Source organism: Caloenas nicobarica, chromosome 29 (assembly GCF_036013445.1).
Source record: "Caloenas nicobarica isolate bCalNic1 chromosome 29, bCalNic1.hap1, whole genome shotgun sequence".
Taxonomy (NCBI): Eukaryota; Metazoa; Chordata; class Aves; order Columbiformes; family Columbidae; genus Caloenas; species Caloenas nicobarica.
Genome location: NC_088273.1, coordinates 2,100,914 through 2,121,396, shown reverse-complemented (window position 1 = coordinate 2,121,396; position 20,483 = coordinate 2,100,914). Strand labels below are relative to the sequence as shown.

Genomic DNA, 20,483 nt, shown 5'->3' with positions numbered 1-20,483 from the left:
CTGGATGCAGGACTCCAAGAGGGGCCTCACCGGAGTGGGGCAGAATCCCCTCCCTTGACCTGCTCGTCATGCTCCTTTGGATGCAGCCCAAGATATGTTTGGCCATCTGGGCTGCAAGCGCACATTCCCAGCTCCTGTCCAGTCTTTCACCCACCAGGATCCCCAAGTCCTTCTCATCAGGGCTGCTCTCCATCCCTTCATCCCCCAGCCTGTAATGATAGCAAGGGGGTTGCCCCAACCCAGGTGCAGGACCTTGTGTATGGCCTTGTTGAACCTCAGGAGATTCAAATGGGCCCACTTCTCGAGCTTATCCAGGTCCCTCTGGATGGCCTTCTGTCCCACAGTCATATCAGCAACACCACTCAGTTTGGTGTTATCCGCAAACTTGCTGAGGGTGCGCTTGATCCCACTATGTCATTGATGAAGATATTAAACAGTACTGATCCCGGTATGGACCCCTGAGGGACGTCACTTGTCACCAGTGTCCATCGTGCCATTGATCACTGCTTTTTGGGTGTGAACATTGAGACAGTACCTCACCCACGGAACAGTCCAGCCATCAAATCCATATCTCTCCAGTGTAGAGAGAAGGATGTTGTGAGGGACCATGTCCAAGGCTTTACAGAAGTCCAGAGAGATGACATCCATAGCCCTTCCTTTGTCCACTGATGTAGTTACTCCATTGTAGAACACCACTAGGTTAGTCAGGCAGGACTTGCCCTTGGTGAAGCCATGCTGGCTGTCTCAAATCACCTCCCTGTCCTCCTTGTGCCTTAGCACAGCTTCTGGGAGGATCTGTTCCATGATCTTCCCAGGCAAAGGTAACAGATTGACAGGTCAGTACTTTTCAGGGTCCTCCTTTCTACAGCAGAGGAGAGAAACACTGCCACACAGCGCAGCTTGGAATGTGGAAACTGGACATGAGAAGGAAGAAATGTCACTCAAAGGGTAGTGCTGTGGTAGAATAAATCATTCAGAAGGAGCATGAGTTCAGTCAACGACCTTGTGTTCCAAGGAACAGACCATGAGAGTGGAGACACATCGGTCAATGTATGGAAATACCTGGGTGAGAGCAAGGGGAGGAAGCGAGATGGGTGTCTGCAGCCTGCAGGGAAACAGAAGCAGCTGTGGGGCAGTGTAGGAGAACCTGTGGTGGAGATGGCAAAGGGCACTGGCAAGGCTGGATGTAACCAAGAGAACCCAAGTCTTTGTCCCCTTGGCTATGGCAATCATCTCTGCCACCAAGGCCTATGAGGAGCCATGTTGTCCTCAGGCACTGGGGCACCTCATGGTCTCCTTGCACACCCCCAGGAAGGCTGGGAACTGTCACACCATTGTTCTTCACTCGGCATCACACAGCCCACATGCCCCTGCCCCAGGAAGAGCCCTGAGCAATGGGTGAGGGACAGGATCTGCCTTCCCAGGGGCTGGGGGTCAGGCCTTGGCCTCTCTGCTTCATCCAACAAAACCAGGCTTTTCTCAGCACCTCAGCTGCCTGCACATGACCCTTTGTTTATCTGCCATCATGGCCTCCAATTCTCTGCTCTAACGAGTCCCTGGGGAGGCATTGCTGGTACTTGTCCTCGGTGGAACTCATTAATACTTCAAGGTACTTAGTACTTATTTCTTCTGACTTTGACTTCTGGCAAGGTTTGTGCAATCTCCTCTCAGCACCTCAGTGAGTTTCAAGGACTCAGCACCAAATGCACCATGGGGGTCATTACACTGAAGAAAGCTCTAAGAAACCATGTCTCTTCTTGTAATTGTCTTCTACTCTTGTACAGTGAATTAGAGAGTAGTCTTGGTGTAACTATGTAGAAAGATTTCAAAAAGCTTCTAATAAAAGCGTCTTTCTATTTTAAAGGGTGTACTTCATTAATTTTTCCGTTTAAAGAAAATATTCTATCAGTATTATATCGATCCAGGGTCTCTCCTATGGAGGTGTGGACTGGTTGGAGAAGGTCTGACACTTGAGGTCTGACACTGTGTGGACAACCTTGCTCCTCACCTCCCCAACCCCATCATTTCTCTCATTGGCCACCTGGGACTTGCATCCCTTTTCCTTACACCAGACTTCTCCACTGCAGGCTGCAGCTGGATGTTCCAGCTCCTTTGCACCAGCTCCCACCTGCTCTCCTTGGAGACCTGGCTGCACACAGGCAAAGAGGGACTTTTCTTTCCTTTTGAACAAACAAAATAAAACTGATAAGATTCATGATTAAAAGAAAGCACACTCCTCAACTGTATGCCAAGGACAAACTGCCACCAATGAGATTCACCATTCACAAGGCATAACCATGAGAAAATATTTTAGGCAGAAATGAATTACAAAATAAAGACAATAAAAGAGTTGGCTAAAGACAGAATTAGACAGACTACTGAAAGACAAGGAAGCTTTTACCTCCTTGAAGCTGAAAGCAGCAACTGGATTGTTGAGAGATGTCTGAGTGATCAAAGAGTAAGGGGAAGGGAAATCCAGAGAGCAATCGCAAGTGCTTGTGTGTAGATTAGTTGCTGGAAATGTGACTTCAGACATGGTCAGTTTAGTTAGGATGGGTGGAAATACATGAAAGATGAGGGAGATCAGATGCACAGCCTAACAGAGAGAGTGCTGGCAAGGCAAATCTAGTGGAAGATGAGAAGTTCTCCTCTTGCTCTTAATGCACATGCTGAAAAGCCTCATTTTGATCTCAAGGGAAAACACTGATATTTTATTTAAGGTATTTAATTTTTTCAGCTGATGATTTCCTGCTCCTGCTTTTAAAGACGTGTGCAAATGTCTCACATTTTCAGGGCGAGCTCCATTGCCTGACCACAAGTATCCAGGGCCACCTCCAGAGGAGCCAGTGTCTCTGCAGTCTATGTCTGGACTGGTCGTTGTCACAGAGGACTCGCTGGAGACCAGAGCCCCTCGGAAGCTGCAGCTGGAGCCTGGGCAGAGGGTCCCAGGGCACCTACACTGGCACCACCCACCCCTGTCCCTGTAACTGCATCCCAGCCCAATGTCATGATCACTTGCCTTTGCAAACAAAGGCAGAACATAAAATCCCCCGGAGATCAGTATAGTAAAACAAGGCAAAACAAAGGAAGGAGGTTAACAACACCAGATATATTTGAAGCCTAAATCTGCAATAAGACTTGTCTTTCACTCTACATCTTTCATTCTATTTTTTATTGCTTAAAACAAAAAAAATGTTCTCAACATTTCCATCATATGGAAACCTACAGCATTCGAAACACTTTATTTTTGTCTTACACAGCCCAGGGCCCCAAAAGCTCCCTGCCAATAACTGTCCATGCCACTTCTTACTCTTGGCACAGAGTGAATCCCCCTCTGAGGTTTTGGCGACACTTGCCTGATGGAGAAAAGCAGGGTAAAAAGCTTCAGTGTAATGTGCCCATTTGGGATGGCCAAATTTGCACTGATCTTATCAGATATCTGTCATCTGTCTTTTTATATGAGAAAATCTGTATTTGTGTGTAGGTACAAGCACAGAAGAATCATAAAATAATAGAATAATGGAATCATAGAATCATGTAGGTCAGAAAAGACCTTTAAGATGATAGAGTCCAGGCATAAACCCAACACTGCCAAGTCCACCACTAAAGCATGTCCCTAAGCCCCATTTCTACATGTCTTTTAAAACCTTCCAGAGATGGTGACTCAACTACTTCCCTGAGCAGCCAGTTCAAATGCCCAACAACCCTTTTCATGAAGAAATCTTTTCTATTACCCAGTCATTCCCTGGCACAACTTGAGGCCATTTCCTCTTGTTCTATCACTTGTTACCTGGATAAAAGAGACTGACCCACACCTCACTACAACCTCCTTTCAGGTAGCTGCAGAGACCAATAAGGTCTCCCCTCAGCCTCCTTTTCTCCAGGCTAAACAGCTTCAGCTCCCTCAGCCGCTCCCCATCTGACTTGTGCTCCAGACCCTTCATCAACTTTGTTGTCCCTCTCTTAACTGACTCCACCACCTCAAAGTCTTTCTTGCTGTGAGGTGCCCAAAACTGACCCCAGGATTCAAGCTGCAGCCTCACCAGTGGCCAGGACAGGGGAACAATCTCTTCTCTAGTCCTGCTGGTCACACTAGTGCTGATACCAGCCAGGATACCATTGGCCTTTTTTGGCCACCTGAGCACACTGCTGGCTCAGGTGCAGCCGCTGTCGACCAACAGCTCCAGGTCCTTTTCCACCAGGCAGCTTTCCAGCTGCTCCTCTCCGAGCCTGTAGCGTTACCTGGTGGTGTTATGACTTTAGTGCAGGACCTGGCACTTGGCTTTGTTGAACCTCAGGCAACTGGCCTCAGCCCATCATTTCATCCAGTCCATATCCCTCTGTAGAGCCTTCCCAGCCTCCAGCAGATCAACACTCCCACCCAACTTGGTGTCATCTGCAAACTTACTAAGGGTGCACTTGATCCCATTGTCCAGATCATTGATAAAGAGATTAAACAGAACTGGCCCCAGTACTGAGCCCTGAGGAACACCACTCATGACCAGCCACCAACTGGATCTGACTCTGTTCACAACTCTGTGGGCCCAGCCCTCCAGCCAGTTCTTTACCCAACAAGGAGTATGCCTGTCCAAGCCATGAGCAGCCAGTATTTTTTTTAATTCTATTTTATTTTATTTTGTTTTATTTATGAATAAATATGGTATTTAAAATGTATATATGCCTCTGTACATGTGTATAAGAGTATACACATTATATATAGATATATACGTATGTATAAAACCAGAGAAATTAAATATACATAGCCATTATAACGTACATATAAAATGGATAATGCCTTCTTTAATAAGATCTAATGGAATGAAAAAGTAGATTTTAAATGAGAGTAGAAAGAAAAGTATAAGGATGGGTCAACATCCCCCATTTTACCTGGTCCAGAACCTGCCCACAGATGTCTGGGGAGGAACTTCAATCAGGTGGGGAGGACACAGACAAGCTGGATCATGCCCAAGGGCTATGTCCTCCCCCAGGAGGCCACTGAGGGGCCCTCAGCACAGATCCTTTCACATACAAGGAAAAGCCCAGTCCTGTGGGCTGGACTGGACGGCCCCCACATCCCAGCCCAGACCAGCAGGATGGGCTGTGCGGGATTACTGGGACAGACTCTGAGCTCTTCTGGGTGCTGCGAGACACAGGCAAACTGTCTGTGAACATGGAAAACCAGGACAAAATGTCAGTTTCAGAAGAACATGTGCATGGGGACAATTCGGAAAAGACCTGAAGGGGATCTCAAAATAGACAACGTGAAGCAGAAGAAGTCACCAATAAACCCATAAACCACAAATCGGATGTTGAGGTGCAAAAAGAGGCACCCCCCTGGTTGTGTGGGTCTCCCAGCTGCTTGTAAGGCCACTGTGGGGTGCAGGCTGGTGATAAATAGGTTTCCTTGTCCTTAGGTTCATAACATGATTGAATGTTCCAAACTGCTCTGACTGAGTGAGGGGAGAAGTCAGGAGTGTGATGGGACTTGCCCAGGTCCACCTGAGCCACACCAACCAAACCCAGTGTCCTGCGTGTGTCATGTCAAGGGGTGGGGAAGGAGGTGGTGGTGGATGTCAATGTCCTGAACACTGTAGGACCTGAGCAGGGTGCATGTGGTGTGGAATAAGGGGTGGAAATTGTACTCCCTGGGATGGAGCTAATTTTCTTGTTCACAGCCCCTGCTGATGGTGCCCAGAACAGCTTTGACAACACTCATGTGGTAGCAGTTGCTGAGCAGCACTGGCACAGCCTCAAGGCCTTCGCTGTTTCTCCCTCTGCCCTAACAGTGTGGAGGCTGCAGGTGGCAAGAGGCTGGAGGGGACAAAGCCAGGAGAGCTGACCCCAACTGACCAGAGGGATATTCCACACCATATGACGTCATGGTCAGCAATAGAACTGAGGAGGCAGGTGTGTTCTTCAAAACATCCTTTGCTCAGAGACAGGCTGAGCATATATCTCTCCTGCTCTGAGTGATTACTTTTCCACTTAAGTTGTCTTTATCTTGACCCATGAGATACTCTTTCTTGGTTTTGCCCTTCCAGTTCCCTCCCCCATCCCGCTGCTGGGGATTGAGCAAGTGATTGGGTGGGCGCTGCCAGATGGGGTCACCCCCAACATGTGCACAGAGCAAACAGGTTGTGCGGGTGAGGTCCCTGGTGTCTCAGTAGATCACAGGCCAGGAGCTGACTCAGCGATTGTGTAAGTGGTTGCAGGTCACTGACACCCGAGCAGCTGACAGGCCCAGCGCAGGCACACAGTTTGTGTCACAGCTTGTGAGGTCACTTGTGCCTTTGTGTCTCGCAGGCGAGCAGACAGCAAGTGGGTGGATGTGACGTGGTCAGGTCACTGGTGCCTGAGGAGCTGAAGGCAAGAGGGAGAAACGTGGCTTGGGATGTACTTGTGATGTCAGTCCTGGCTGAATGGCTGATGGGCCAGGACCAGGTGCACGTCCTTACAGGTGCTGGGGAGGTCACCAGGTGTCTGAGTCAGCCACCCCTGAGTAGCTCACAGGCCTGGAGTAGGCCCATGGCATGTGTAGGTGCTTGTAACGTCACTGCTGCCTGAGCAGTGATAGGGCAGGAGCAGGCCCACAGTTTGTGTAGGTGGTTTTGCGGTCATTGGTGTCTGAAGAGCCAACAGGCCAGGAGCAGGCCCATATCAGACATAGATATTATGACATCACCAGTGGCTGAGTAGTAGATGGGCCAGGAACAGACACATGGCTCATCTGGGTGCTCGTGATGTCACAAAACCATATTTATACCCCACCCAAATTCAGCTTTTTGGAGCCATTGTCAGCAGAAGTCCATAGAGTGCACACACACGTGTGACAGTGTAACCAATGAGCACACAGCGGTGGCAGTAGAGGTGTGAGGTCACTGTCAGTATAACCAATGAGCACACAGCGGTGGCAGTAGAGGTGTGAGGTCACTGTCAGTATAACCAATGAGCACACAGCGGTGGCAGTAGAGGTGTGAGGTCACTGTCAGTGTAACCAATGAGCACACAGCGGTGGCAGTAGAGGCTGTGAGGTCACTGTCAGTATAACCCATGCACACCCAGCGCTGGCAGTAGGAGGGTGCAGTGCTCACGTCACCGGTGACACCCCATGGCCATGGAGCTCGGTGCAGACCGTCCATGTGCTGTCACAGGGTCCCCACGAGGTACCGGAGCTGCCCGGCCCCGTGTCTGCGAGGCCGAAGGAGCAGCCCCTGCAGCCCTGGCTGCAGCCGTCGGGGTGGGGGTGGCTCGGGGGCACGGCAGGGATGTGCCCGGGCACGGCGCCCGGAGGAAACCACAGACTTCCTGCCCGGGCGCCGCGGGGGGAGCGCGGGGGCTGTGGTTTGTGCACCTGCAGGCTGCAGCTCTGATCCACCCGTGGGGAATAACGGCCCCTCGGTGACACACTGACAGGCAGGGACGCGTCTGAGCCCCTGGGCTGCACGTCTGCTGCCAGGACAGGGACGTGTCCCAGCTCCAGCTCCTGCGAGGGACCTTCCGTGGGCTCTCCAGGGAGCGGTGGGTGAGCCAGCGCTCCTGGGATGGGGCTCTGCCCTGGGCTAAGGCCCTTTCCCAGCTGCTGCTCCCAGCACAGTGGGGTCTGTCACAGGGGCTGTTTCCTTCCCTTCCTGACACAGCCCCGGTGCAGTCGCAGCCCCATGGGTCTTATAGCACAGGAGTGTTTGGACGCTCTCTACCTCGAGCTCTTGGATAGTCTGTCACAGGACATGCTCGGTGCTCCTGGTCCCCACCACAGGGCTCAAGGAGTAAAAAATTGTTTGCCCCACTACAACCAGCCCTGTCCTGTGACGTTCCACCAGCACAGTGATGTGACACCTGCAGCGGAGCCGTCCCTCATATATGGTCATGAATGGCGCTGGAGAAGTTCATTGGAGGACTGGGCTGTGTCGGAGGGGAGATAGCTCCCGATAATGTCTAAAAAGGTGCTGCTGCTTCGATTGGCTCCTCCTGTAGCTGGGGATCATCTGCAGAGATATATTGCCCTCCCATCATCATTGTTCCCATGAGTCCCTGGAGCTGCGGCAGGGAGTGCGGCACAGAGGGATGCGCCATCAGGGCAGGAGGCTCAGGATGGGCACAGAGGGACTCCTGTCCCCTCAGACGCTGTGGCTGCTCCTCTGGGTACAGCTGTGCAGGGGTAAGTGCTGACTCCCTTGTCCCACCGCCCAGGGCCAGCAGATACCAGTGTGGTCATGGGGATCTGTCTGGGAATGGGGTTTCTTTGCAGGTGCTGCTGAGACAAGGGGCAGAAGGTGCTCAGATCCATGGAGCCTGTGCCCTTCCCTGTGCCTATCTGGGTGGGAGAGAGTATCTCCTTTTCCAGGGCTCCAGTGTTCAGGGCAGCCTGTGCCTGGCTGGATTCACAGACACTCTGTCCTGGGGTACCATTTTGGACCCCCTTGTTCCCAGCACTCTGCCTCTGGAGCCAGTGGTGGCCTCACTGGTGATGGCAGCACCCAGAGATCCCCAGGGCACTGCCAACCTCTGGGGTGCCCCAGAGGGTTTGTGTGCTGCTCAGCGCCCCTTGTTCCAGGGGAGCCCTGACCCCACGAGGGCAGTTTGTGCCCCGCAGAGGGAAGAGGACGGGGACATCTGCAGTGGGGAGACGTCCTTCCTGGGGGGCCTGGCCCAGTGCAGGGGCTGGGCTGACACCAGGAGAGGAGGGGATGTGTGATCCTGTGAATGGTCTCAGTGGGAACAGGGAAAGCCCTGGGGCTGGGCCGGGTTTGGATGGTGCTGGGGCAGGTGGTTTGCAGGGGAAGCTGCAGCCCTGGGTACACGGGGCTGTTCAGGGGGTGCTGGTCTGGGGGCAGCAGGTGCCCAGTGCAGGGCTGGGCAGTGTGTGGGTGGGCATGGGTGCGGGGCAGGTGGCCTTTTGGGTGGGAAGAGGTGCCTTGTGTGGTGGGATGGAGAATGACCCAGCAGTGCTGGACGTGGGCACCCCCAGCCTTGCGCAGCTGTGGGGACAGAAGGGACCCTCGCGCTGCTCTGGGGACAGCCTGGAGGGGAGGGGGCTCCTACCCTGGTACATCTGATTCAGTGCGGGCAGGAGGTTCCCCCAGACCTGCAGCACTGGGGCTCGGCGCTCTCCTGACTCATCCCGTGTTGGTGTTTGAAGGTGCTGCGGAGGTGAGGCTGGCGGATGGCGGCAGGCGCTGTGCTGGGAGAGTGGAGGTGAAACAGCATGAACAGTGGGGGACCGTGTGTGGTCACTACTGGAGCATGAACGATGCAGCAGTGGTTTGTAAGCAGCTGGGCTGTGGGTCTGCTGTTGGAGCTCCTCAGTACGGACACTTTGGGGCAGGATCTGGCCCCATTTGGATGAGTTATGTTGGCTGTAATGGCACCGAATCTGCCCTGTCTGACTGCAAACATGCAGGATGGGGTGAACATCACTGTGTTCACGTTCTTGATGCTGGAGTGACGTGTTCAGGTAAGGGGTCAGCCTAATACCTAACTTAGGGCCTGGGATGCAAGAAGTGACATGTCGGTGCTCTCAGCAAAAAACAAACATGGTAGATCTGGGCCTAGTGTGGCCAGTCATGCTGCTGAGCTGGGACTGTCATTGCTGGTGTAACTGGTCCCTAGGGAAAGCTGTGACATCCCTGTGGGGATAGGATCCCATGCAGGCAGCGCTGACAAGCTGCCCAATCCCTCCTGCCTGCCCACAGCTCCCCACCCTGACCCATGAAACTGGGTCTTTGCCAGCACTTAATGACTCTCGTCTGTGCTGCTGTCACCCTCTGAGGCAGCGTGAGGCCAGGGGGACATGCGGGTCTCCTGTCCCCTGCCTGGCCATTGGCCTGGGACCTGTGCACCCCTGGGCAGAGCACGGTGTCCCTGGATGAGAACATCCCCCTCGAGCAGGCAGGGGAGGGCTCTGGAAAGCCCCAGCCATGATAACAGCTGCTCCATTTCTGTGCTCTGGGACATCTCCCACCTAAAAGGAACCTCCCAACAGCCCAGGAACACCCCTGGGAGCAGAGTGCGCTTCTGGTTGCACCCAGGTGATGATGGTCCTGCCTGGCCCAAGCTCTGCAGGGGCTGAGCAGCTGCGGTTTCATCATCATCTGGGCCAGTTCTCCTGGACCCCAACTGCTCACACGGCTGCGGTGCTGGGGGGACCGTGCCGGGCAGCACAGAGGAGCTTGTGTGGGATCCCTTTGTGTGAGCAGCACCTGTGGCTGTGAGTGTGTGGCAGACACACACCTCGGGTGCTCTGGTGGTGTAGACAAGGGGAGGAGGAGTCTTGGATCAGTTTCTGGCACCAGCCCTTCACCAACAGCTTCCTCTGGGATGTGCAATGGGCACTTTGGCCACGGCTTGCTTGGAGGTGATGTGGGATGTGGGCATGTAACTGACAGAGGGCTCTGGGAACTCTCAGTTTCTTTGGTGTTTTTTTCCCAGGATTTGTCCGTCTGGTGGAAGGGAAGAGCCGCTGCTCAGGACGTGTGGAGATCAGTGATGGGGACCAGTGGAAAACTGTTTGTGATTCCCACTTTGGCCCCAAAGATGCTGAGGTGGTCTGCAGGGAGCTGCAGTGCGGCGTGGCCCTGCCTGTGTCTGGAGGAGGTCACTTTGGAGAAGGGGTTGGTCCCATGTGGGATGGAGAGCTGCAGTGTGTGGGGAATGAGTCCCTCCTGTCCTCCTGCCCCACGGGGCCCTCTTGGGACCAGGCCTGCACCCAGATGAACAGCGCTGCTGTCAGCTGCACACGTAAGGACTCAGTGGGGCGATGAACCCTGGGGTGAGCTCCAGTCTGAGGAGGGGACAGTTTGTGATTGTGGAGACAAGGGAACTGGGGCATCTGTTCCCACAGGCTGTCTAGAGACGTGACCTTCCTGGGGATCACAGACAAGGGCAGATCTGTGTAGAGGTCCAAGGACAAAGTGGGGCCATGGGCTGGGAGGGCTCCCTGGGATCAACATGTTGCTCCACAGTGGATACACAAAAGCCTGAGATGATGATGTGGGAGATGGGAAGACTGTGGTCCAGGAGAGCTGAGGGCCCTGGGAGAAGCAGAAGCAGGTGCTTAGGGATCCCTGGGGACAGGTCTCTTCCCAGGGTGCTGGATGGGGAGGAATGGGTGCTCTAGGTGGGCCTGGGCGAGGGGCAGGTTGAAGGGTCTATTAGCGTAGAAGGAAGTGCCGAAATCTTAGGGGCCATAAATGACCCAGCAGGGCTGGAGCTGGTCACCCCAGCCTCGCACAGCCCGTGGGGATACAAGGGACCTCTGCACCATATTGGGGACAGTCTGGAGGGGAGGGGGCTCCCACCCTGACACCCAAAGTGCTGGGGCTTGACGCTGATCTGACTGGTCCTGTGTCAGTGTTTGAAGGTGCTGCGGAGGTGAGGCTGGCGGATGGCGGCAGGCGTTGTGCTGGGAGAGTGGAGGTGAAACCCCATGAACAGTGGGGGACTGTGTGTGGTAACTACTGGAGTATGAACGATGCAGCAGTGGTTTGTAAGCAGCTGGGCTGTGGGTCTGCTGTTGGAGCTCATCAGTACGGACACTTTGGGGCAGGATCTGGCCCAATTTGGATGAGTGATGTTGACTGTAATGGCACCGAATCTGCCCTGTCTGACTGCAAACATGCAGGATGGGGCGAACATGACTGTATTCACATTCTTGATGCTGGAGTGACATGTTCAGGTAAGGGGTCAGCCTGTTGTTCACCTTTGGGGCTGGGCTGGGGGAAGGGACCTGGCTGTGCCCTCAGGGAACAAAAAGCATAAGCCAGAGAATGTGGCAGTGATGCTGGTCCGACTGCTGAGCTGGGACTGTCATTGCTCATGTTCCCAGTCCCTGGGAAAGCCCAGAAGGAACCTACCCCAGGCAGAACTAACCCTGCCACAGTGTCTCATCCCCACCTCAGCTGGTGTCTTGGGCTGCACATGAATCCTCCATCCTGCCCTGGAGTGTCTGCTGGTGTCTGTCGGTCCCCACTCATTCTGCCAGTTCCCAGCCAACACGGCTGAGGATCCCTGAGCTGGAAACACCATGGGAGGACATGCCGGCACCCCACACCTTGGAGGATGAGCATGAGATGAATGGTCAGGCTGGGTTGTTCCCCCTCAGGGACATGTGTACATCAATGGCCTTGGAGGGACTTTCCAGAGAGCACGAGCGCTGGGCCCTGCGCAGAGGAGCAGGCGACACACGGCCCCTCGCTGCCCAACCCCAGGGCTTGGCTGTGTGGTCCTGATCTGTGAGGCTTTAGGAGCTTGACAGTTGCTTATATTTGGCTGCTTATTCCATATCATCGCATGCACCTGTGGCTGTGAGTGTGTGGCAGACACACACCTCGCGTGCTCTGGTGATGTGGACAAGGGAAGGAGGAGTCTTGGATGTGTTTCTGGCACCAGCCCTTTCCCAACAGCTTCCCCTGGGATGTGCAATGGGCACTTTGGCCACGGCTTGCTCGGAGGTGATGTGGGATGTGGTCATGTAACTGCCAGAGGGTCTGGGAACTCCCAGGTTTTTTGGTGTTTTTTTTCCAGGATTTTTCCGTCTGGTGGAAGGGAAGAGCCGCTGCTCAGGACGGGTGGAGATCCGTGATGGGGACCAGTGGAAAACTGTTTGTGATTCCCACTTTGGCCCCAAAGCTGCCGAGGTGCTCTGCAGGGAGCTGCAGTGCGGTCTGGCCCTGCCTGTGTCTGGAGGAGGTCACTTTGGAGAAGGGGTTGGTCCCATGTGGGATGGAGAGCTGCAGTGTGTGGGGAATGAGTCCCTCCTGTCCTCCTGCCCCACGGGGCCCTCTTGGGACCAGGCCTGCACCCAGATGAACAGCGCTGCTGTCAGCTGCACACGTAAGGACTCAGGGTGGGGTGGTGAACACTGGGGCTGTGCCAGGGCTTGGGAACAGAGCAAGAACCAGGCTGGGTGGGTGTAGGACAGGAGGGATCATTGTACTGTCTACAGCATGAAAACCATGCACAAGAAGAAAGGCATGTGTCCCTTTGGACTCTCCACTGGCTACCGAGGCTACAAAAGCACCAACCCACCCTGTCTCCTCCTCTGTCCCCAGAGTACACAGCGTTCAGGCTGGTGAACGGCAGCACAGCGTGTGCAGGGAGGCTGGAGGTCCAGGTACTGGGGACCTGGGGGACCCTCTGTGCCTCCCGCTGGGATCTCTCTGATGCCCACGTTCTGTGTCGTCAACTCCACTGTGGGTTTGCTGAGTCCATTCCTGGAGGAGAGTATTTTGGGAGAGAGACTGGCCCTGTCTGGAGAGACTCGTTCCACTGTGATGGGACTGAAGCCCACCTGGGACAGTGCCCAGTGACCACCCTGGGGGCCTCCCCATGCTCCCACGGGAACAACGCTGCTGTCATTTGCTCAGGTGAGTGCTGGGAAAATGGTGCATTAGTTCCATTTCCCTTTGTGGGAGACATGGCCACCCAAAGCTGGGTCACATGGCAGCACCAGGCTGAATTTCTCCCTGGAGGATCCCTGGGGGTCTTTCCCTGCTCAGACTGACCGCTCTGCTCTGGGAGAGCTGAGGTCTGAACAGAGGCAGACACCTGTCCCCAGGGCGGCGCCTCAGGCCCCAGCACCACTGCCAGGCCTGTGCTCCATAGGATGAGCCCAGGACAGGTCGGTGGGGCTCTGCTCCATCCCTGTGGCTGCAGACAGCCACATCCCATCCCCACAGAGAGCCCTGCAGAGCCTCATCCCACCACCCAGCAGCAGCAGACCTGGCTGTGAGCTGCAGACAGGGCCTGGGCTTTGCCCTGGCTTCTCGTCAGCACAGGGCTCAATCTTGTCCTGTCTGGTCGGACAATCCCCCCTTGCCCTCCTCCCTGGAGGCTGCCGTGCTGCCCGGTGCCGCTGATGGCTGTGGCTCCTCTGCTGTCCCCAGGCCCAGCCGACTCTGCGTCCCTGCGGCTGGTGGGCGGAGGGAGCCGGTGCGACGGGCGAGTGGAGATCTTCCAGCGCGGGACGTGGGGCAGAGTCCTGGACGACCAGTGGGACGTGCAGGAGGCCAGCGTGGTGTGCCGGCAGCTGCGGTGTGGAGAGGCAGAAAAAGCCTACAACCCCCCAAAGCCTGAGCGAGGGACGGGCCCCGTGGGGCTGCGAGGGGTCCGGTGCGCAGGGCACGAGGCCAGCCTGACCCTCTGCAACACCTCCCTGCCCGGGAGTTTGCTGTTGGGAGGGGTTGTGGAGGACGTGGGAGTCATTTGCTGGGGTGAGCGGTGCTGTACAAGCCCCCAGACGAAGGGGTGGGGGGCAGCCACCCCCTGACAGCACCTGGGGTTTCTCCCCACTGCAGGGAGCCGGCGGGTCCGGCTCGTGAATGGGTCCGGGCGCTGCGCAGGGAGAGTGGAGATCTACTACCAGGGCAGCTGGGGGACCGTCTGTGACGATGGCTGGGACCTGTCTGATGCCGCCGTCGTTTGCCACCAGCTGGGCTGTGGAGGGCCGGTGGAGGTGGCCGACTCTGCTTGGTTCGGAGAAGGCTCCGGCCACATCTGGCTGGACGGTGTGAACTGCTCTGGGTCCGAAGCTGCTCTCTGGGACTGCACTGCCGGGCCCTGGGGGCAGCACGACTGCGGGCACAAAGAGGACGCAGGCGTCATCTGCTCAGGTCTGTGCTGGGAGATGTGCTGGGATCCTGGCTCTTGGAGAGGCTGGGATGCAGGGAAAGCCGGGCATGGCCAAGGCTTTCCCTGGCTGAGCCCCTGCCTGCGCCCGGCCTATGGACACCCATGCACCGGTGCCCTCAGTCCCACTGGGGTCCCCGGGGAGCTCAGCTGTCCCCCAGGGTGAGCGGGGAGAGCAGGGCTGTGTGTCCATCAGGGACTTCTCTCTGCCCTGGCTGCAAGGGGGACTTGCTGGCCCTGCCCTGCCTGCCTGGGGGCCTGGGGAGCGCAGAGGTGTCCTGGCTCCCACAGCCCCAGACCAGCCTGTTCCTCTTGCTGCCTTTCCTCCCAGAGTTCGTGGCCCTGAGGCTGGAGAACAGTGACGGCTGCTCCGGGCGCCTGCAGGTTTTCTACAATGGGACGTGGGGGAGTGTTTGCTCCAACGCGATGACTCCTGACACGGTGTCGCTGGCGTGCAAGGAGCTGGGCTGTGGGGACGGAGGATCCCTGGAAACAGGCCTGCCCTATGGCAGGGTGTCTGGCCCTGCCTGGCTGGATTACGTGCAGTGTGGGGAGAAAAACATCTCTTTTTGGCAGTGTCCCTCTGCTCCCTGGGACCCACAGTCATGCGATGACCTGCGAGATGAGACCCACATCACCTGCAATGGTAATTCTGAGCCACTCGGGTCCGGTGTCACCCCAGCTTCTGCTCCCCTCTGGGCACAGCCAAATGCAGAGAAAGAGCTTGGAGGGGTTTTCATTTCCATGTCAGACTCTTCTGCTGCTGGTGGCACAAACGTGACCACAGCTCTCAGAGCCCCACACGTCCAGCAGCACTTGCCACCCAGCAGTGCCTGGGGGAGGCAGTGACATCTCCAAGTGAGGTCTCAGCAGAGACCAGATGGGGTTCAGAGAACCCTCCCCTCCATGGACACCCCCTGCTGCTCTGTGACCAACATGGCACACACAGGCACGAGCAGAGCTCAGCCCCGCTCTCTTCTGCACAATCCCCCGAGCCAGCCCCTTCACCGCAGTGTTTCCTTCTTCAGGGAGACGCCCAGAAATGCCCCCAGAGCCTTTGGCCCCGTGCCCCAACTCCACCAGCTGCACAGGTAGGGAGCTGCTCCTCTGTGTGCTCCTCTTGCCTGGCAGGGCTCTGCTGTCTGAGTGCCATGGGAGCTCTTTGCCTTCTCCAGACAGGGAGAAGATCCGTGCCGTGGGAGGCGAGGACGGGTGCTCGGGCAGAGTGGAGCTCTGGCATCACGGCTCCTGGGGGACAGTGTGCGATGACTCCTGGGACATGCGGGATGCCCAGGTGGCGTGCAGGCAGCTGGGCTGTGGCCCCGCGGTGTCTGCCCTGCGTGAGGCTGCTTTTGGGGTGGGGCAAGGCCCCATCTGGCTGGAGCGGGTGGAGTGCCGGGGGACGGAGTCGTCTCTGCAGGACTGCTGGGCCCGGCCTGGGGACGGACGTGCTTGCCGGCATAAGGAAGATGCTGCCGTGCGCTGCTCGGGTGAGCTGGGGCTGGGACCCCTTGCTCGGGTATTGGCAGGGAGCTGGGGAAGGCCTTTCACCCGCTTGGTCCTGGCACAGCCCCTGAGCTCCCGAGAGCAGGAATGTTCCTGTGGGGTGCAGCAGCCTGGTGCCACGCAGGGAGCAGCCTCGATGGAACTGGATGTCCTTGGGCCACTGCCCGTGGGGCCCTGCAGCTCCAGGGCCATCCCCTGGGCTGCCTGTGCCACCCTGCCTGCCACCCAGAGCAGAGGCCACGGGCCCTGGGTCCCTTTCTAGCACTACAGGAGGGGCAATTTGGGCAGGATGTGTCAGGAACACCTACAGACACACATGGGTGTGTTGGAGGGGAGGCTCCCTGGTACGTGCACTCCCACCCTCTCAGCCCAGATCTCCTTTTCCTCCTCTGCAGCTGCACCCAGGACAGCAGCATCCCCACCCCAAGCAGGTAACTTGTCCTCCCCCCAGGGCTGGGTATCCAGGGCCAGACTCTGACCTACAGTTGGGTGGAAGGGGCTCCTTGCTGGAGTGTGAAACTCCCAGGAGGAGGCACTGGGGTGGTTGTGTGGGGGTTGAGGAGGGCTGTAATTCACTCAGTAGGGTGGTAGCTTCTCCATCACTCTCCCCCTGGGCCCTCCACTGCCTGCTGCCTTGTGTGATGGGGGTCAGGACTGGTGCTGCCTCCACCTCTCCCAAAGCTGGTGCTGTTCTTCCATGTTCTTGCCCATGCAGGTCCCACCCGGGGCCGTCCGGCTGTCAGTGGGAGGATCTCAGTGCCCGTCATCATCTGCATCATCCTGGGGGCCCTTCTCTGCCTGCTCCTGGCCCTGCTGGCCGGGCAAGTGCTCAGAGCCAGGGCTGGGCGCAGAGGTGGGTCCTTCCACAGAGGTCCCAGTGATGCCTCCTGGAAGGGCTGTGGGTGCTGCGGGGGGTCAGTAAGGGGCACAAGCAGAGCTGAGGGGATGAGACTGTGTGCTGCCACCTGTTCCACGCACCCCATTGACTGTCTGGCCATCGGGCACCAGCAGCAAGGGGTGGAGAGAGCCCAGAGGTGGTGGGAGCAAGAGATGGGGCAAGGAGAGAAATGGCAGAGCAGGAGCAGGGAACATGTTATCCTGGGGGAAATGCTATCCTTTGGGAGATGTTATCCTGTGGGAGATGTTGTCCTGGGGAGATGTTATCCTTGGGGAGATATTATCCTGCGGGAGATGCTATCCTGTGGGAGATGTTATCGTGGAGGAGATGTTATCCTGTGGGAGATGTTGTCCTGGGGAGATGTTATCCTGGAGGAGATGTTATCCTGGTGGAGATGGCCAAGGCTGGCAGTGCTCTGGGTAGTGCTGGAGGGTGCCCTGGGGCAAACAACAAGACAGGAGGAACACAGAGCAGCAGGGCCCATCTCCACGGTGTCAGGCCCCAGGCTGACCCTCTGCCCAGCCCTGCCTGCCCTTGGTAAGGCTGGGGCCCTACTATGGACTCATGGGGCAGACAGGGGTCAGCTCCACATGGAGAGGAAACATGTGAGCTGCTCTGGGGTCAGACAAGGGGGGATGACCCAGGGGCCAGAGGGGCTTGGGCGCTGTCTCCAAGGAGATGATGCCGCCCCGATCATCTCCATAGTGATGTGGCCCTCACTGGGGATGTGGCAGCTGTTCCTGGACAGCACAGTGGGGCTGTGCTGTTGGAGCAGTCCTGGGCTGGGCCAAGGAACAGGTCTGGGGGGGCACAGTGGGGTCCCATCGCCCCTCTGCCTGTCCCTGTGCCAGCCCTGCCTCTGTCCCCAGGCTCCAGGACAGCCCAGGAGCTATTCCCCGAGGCCGTGTATGAGGAGATTGGTTACAGCCCAGTGCAGGAGAAGCAGGCGAGGTTTGGTCGCTCAGGTGGGTGTGGGCACATCTGCAGGACCCTTTCCCCTGGCCCCACCCCAGGGCTGACCCTCTGAAGCCCCCAGCCCGTGGTCCCTGCAGTGCTGGGGCTGTGTGGTCTGTGGGGAGAGCACCCAGGTCCTGGGCCCGGGAGAGGAGCTGCCTCCCAACCAGCTTTGCTGATCGCAGCTGGACAGCCCCTCTCTTCCTGCCCCTGCACGCCACTTGACCAGTGAGGGATGAGCTGTCCTGGGGCAGCTCTGGGAGCACCTTTGAGACAGAGCTTGTCCCAGGGGAGCAGGTGAATTCCCAGCCCTCCTCCCCATGCAGCCCCAGCTCTGTGGGTCCCCCTTCCCCAGCAGTGCTGGCCACAAACCAGGTCAGTGGGCTTGCTCCATAACACCCGCTGCACATCTCTCCAGGCTCCTCTTCAGAGCAGTCCCTGACCCGGCTGCAGCCCTACCCTGGGTACCGTGAGGAGGAGGATGGTCTGGGATCAGCACCAGGTAATGAAGCAGGAAGGGGCTGATCTGCCTGCAGACAAGTGATGGACAGAGGTGTCACTGAGTGTCACTGTCAGATGGGGAGGACATGAGGGTCTCCTGTGCTGCTGCCAACACCAGTGCCTCCCATCCTCTGCTTTGCAGGATGTATCTTCTCTCTGTCACCAGCTCCCCTCTCTTTTCAGATGTTCTTGTTACGCATGGGGATGACCCAGCAGAGGGCTATGATGATGCCAGGGAGGTTTCTGACCCTGAGGAGGACGATGGCCCTGGACAGGGAGCTTGGGAAATGCCCAGGGTGCCAGAGGAGGGAGCAGGACCCAGGGATGCACCCAGAGGTGAGAGGGAAGTTCAGCGCTGCTGGTTCCTGGGGTGCCATCCCTGCTCACACCCTAGTTGCTGCTGTACTGAGACATAAACCTCCTGGGAAGGGGAATCCTGCCGCACGAGTTTCCCATGGAGGGACTGAAGGGTGGAAGAAGGAGCTGAATGTGGTGAGGAGCAGGGAGGAAGGTGGTGCACAGACCCCATGGGGTGAACTGCAATGTCCTGCATTGCTGCTTTCAGGGGGCAGCCTGTGCTCCCAGAGAAGTGCCGGGGTCCCTGGAGCTGAAGGAGACACCTCGTCCCTGTCCCCGGGGAGCATGGGCTATGATGATGCTGAAGAGATCTCTCTGGCACATCCTCGTGAGGACACAAAGGCTGTGACAGAGCTGGGTGCACAGCAATCCCTGAGCCCCCGGCCAGGAGAGCCCATCCCTGCTGTGCAGGTGGGTGCAGCCGGGAGGGAGGAGAGGTCTGTGCAGCTGGGAGAGCCGTGAGCACTGGGGAACTGTCTCCCTTTGCCCATGGGCAGCAGAAACAGCCCAGAGTTTCCTCCATTTTTTTCCTATTTTTACACTGTGCATCATATTTGTTCTCATTAAAAGTCTCAGTGGACTTTAGCCGGGATCTGGTTTGTGTCTGCCCAGGCATCAGGAAATCTTCCTGAGTTTGTTCAGGGGCAGCAGAGAACAAAGACATGGCGGTGGGGAAGGGGTTTGTCTCGGGGACAGCAGGTTTGGGGTCAGGCTGTGGGGCTGCCAGAGCCCGTGGTCCCTGTGGAATAATCCTGCTGACAGAGACGTTCCCATCCCGCTTTGTCACAGGCAGTTTCTAGTCAAAATGGCTCTCTAATAGGTGCCATGATGCACCCCAGTGCCCATTTCTTCACCCCAAGATCTCCCAGCTGCTCTTTCCCCCAGGCCCTGCCTGGGCCAGGCTGGTCCCACAGCGCAGAGGCCATGACAGAGCTGCCAATCAGGGTAAGTCCTGGGCTGTGACCCCGCAGAAGTGAACCCTAAGGTGGTCAAGGTGCCCTTTAAACTCCAGATGGCCCCAGAGGTGATGATGGCCCACAGATCTCCTCCCGCAATGGTCAGGAGGCACATGGGTCCCCGAAGCCCGTCTTCATCAATGACTCTCCTGTTCTTGCTCAGCAACAACCTAGAAGGACTCTTTTGGAGCAGTAACAGTCATGCAGGCACTACCCCTGCAGACAAACATTTTCAAGCTCATTCTCAAAGCTGAAAAGACAGTAACTTTGCTTGGACATGAAGTCTGTCCCTCTCCTCTCAGTTGTTCTCAGTCACAACAAAACCCAACTTCCCTGGAATATTTGGGTATGGAAACGGGGGACAGTTGAGACACTTGTGCTGTGAGCCCTGGCTCTGGGCTGAGAGGATGGAGAGCACAACAACTTGTGCAGTGCTCAGGAAATGCAAGTAAAAGTAAAAATGACATTCAGTGGTTGAGCTGGGGCTGTTTGGGAGTCCCAGTGTGATGGCTGGTGACTTCCAAGCTAGACCCCAGGGGAGCCACTGCTGGTATTTCTGTCCTGACCTGTGCCCTGGCAGCAGGGAGGAACTGATGCAGAGGGATGTTCATGTGGGGCCTCAGACAGATTCCCCTGTGCTTGTATCTCTCTGCTGATGCCCAGAGAGGAGCGTGTCTGTGATTCAT

General features: G+C 56.7%; 1 protein-coding gene across 1 annotated transcript; it reads left to right on the top strand.

Moving 5' to 3' along the window:
- Nucleotides 1-8,091: 8,091 nt before the first annotated feature.
- On the top strand, nt 8,092-19,303 carry LOC135999584 (scavenger receptor cysteine-rich type 1 protein M130-like). The gene is made up of 14 exons (XM_065653147.1): nt 8,092-8,158; nt 11,360-11,674; nt 12,523-12,831; nt 13,050-13,364; nt 13,884-14,210; nt 14,295-14,609; nt 14,957-15,271; nt 15,666-15,716; nt 15,801-16,115; nt 16,527-16,562; nt 16,847-16,984; nt 17,899-17,994; nt 18,668-18,820; nt 19,050-19,303. The coding sequence occupies exons 1-14, from the start codon at nt 8,092-8,094 to the stop codon at nt 19,301-19,303; spliced, it is 3,006 nt and encodes a 1,001-aa protein (XP_065509219.1).
- Nucleotides 19,304-20,483: the final 1,180 nt, after the last annotated feature.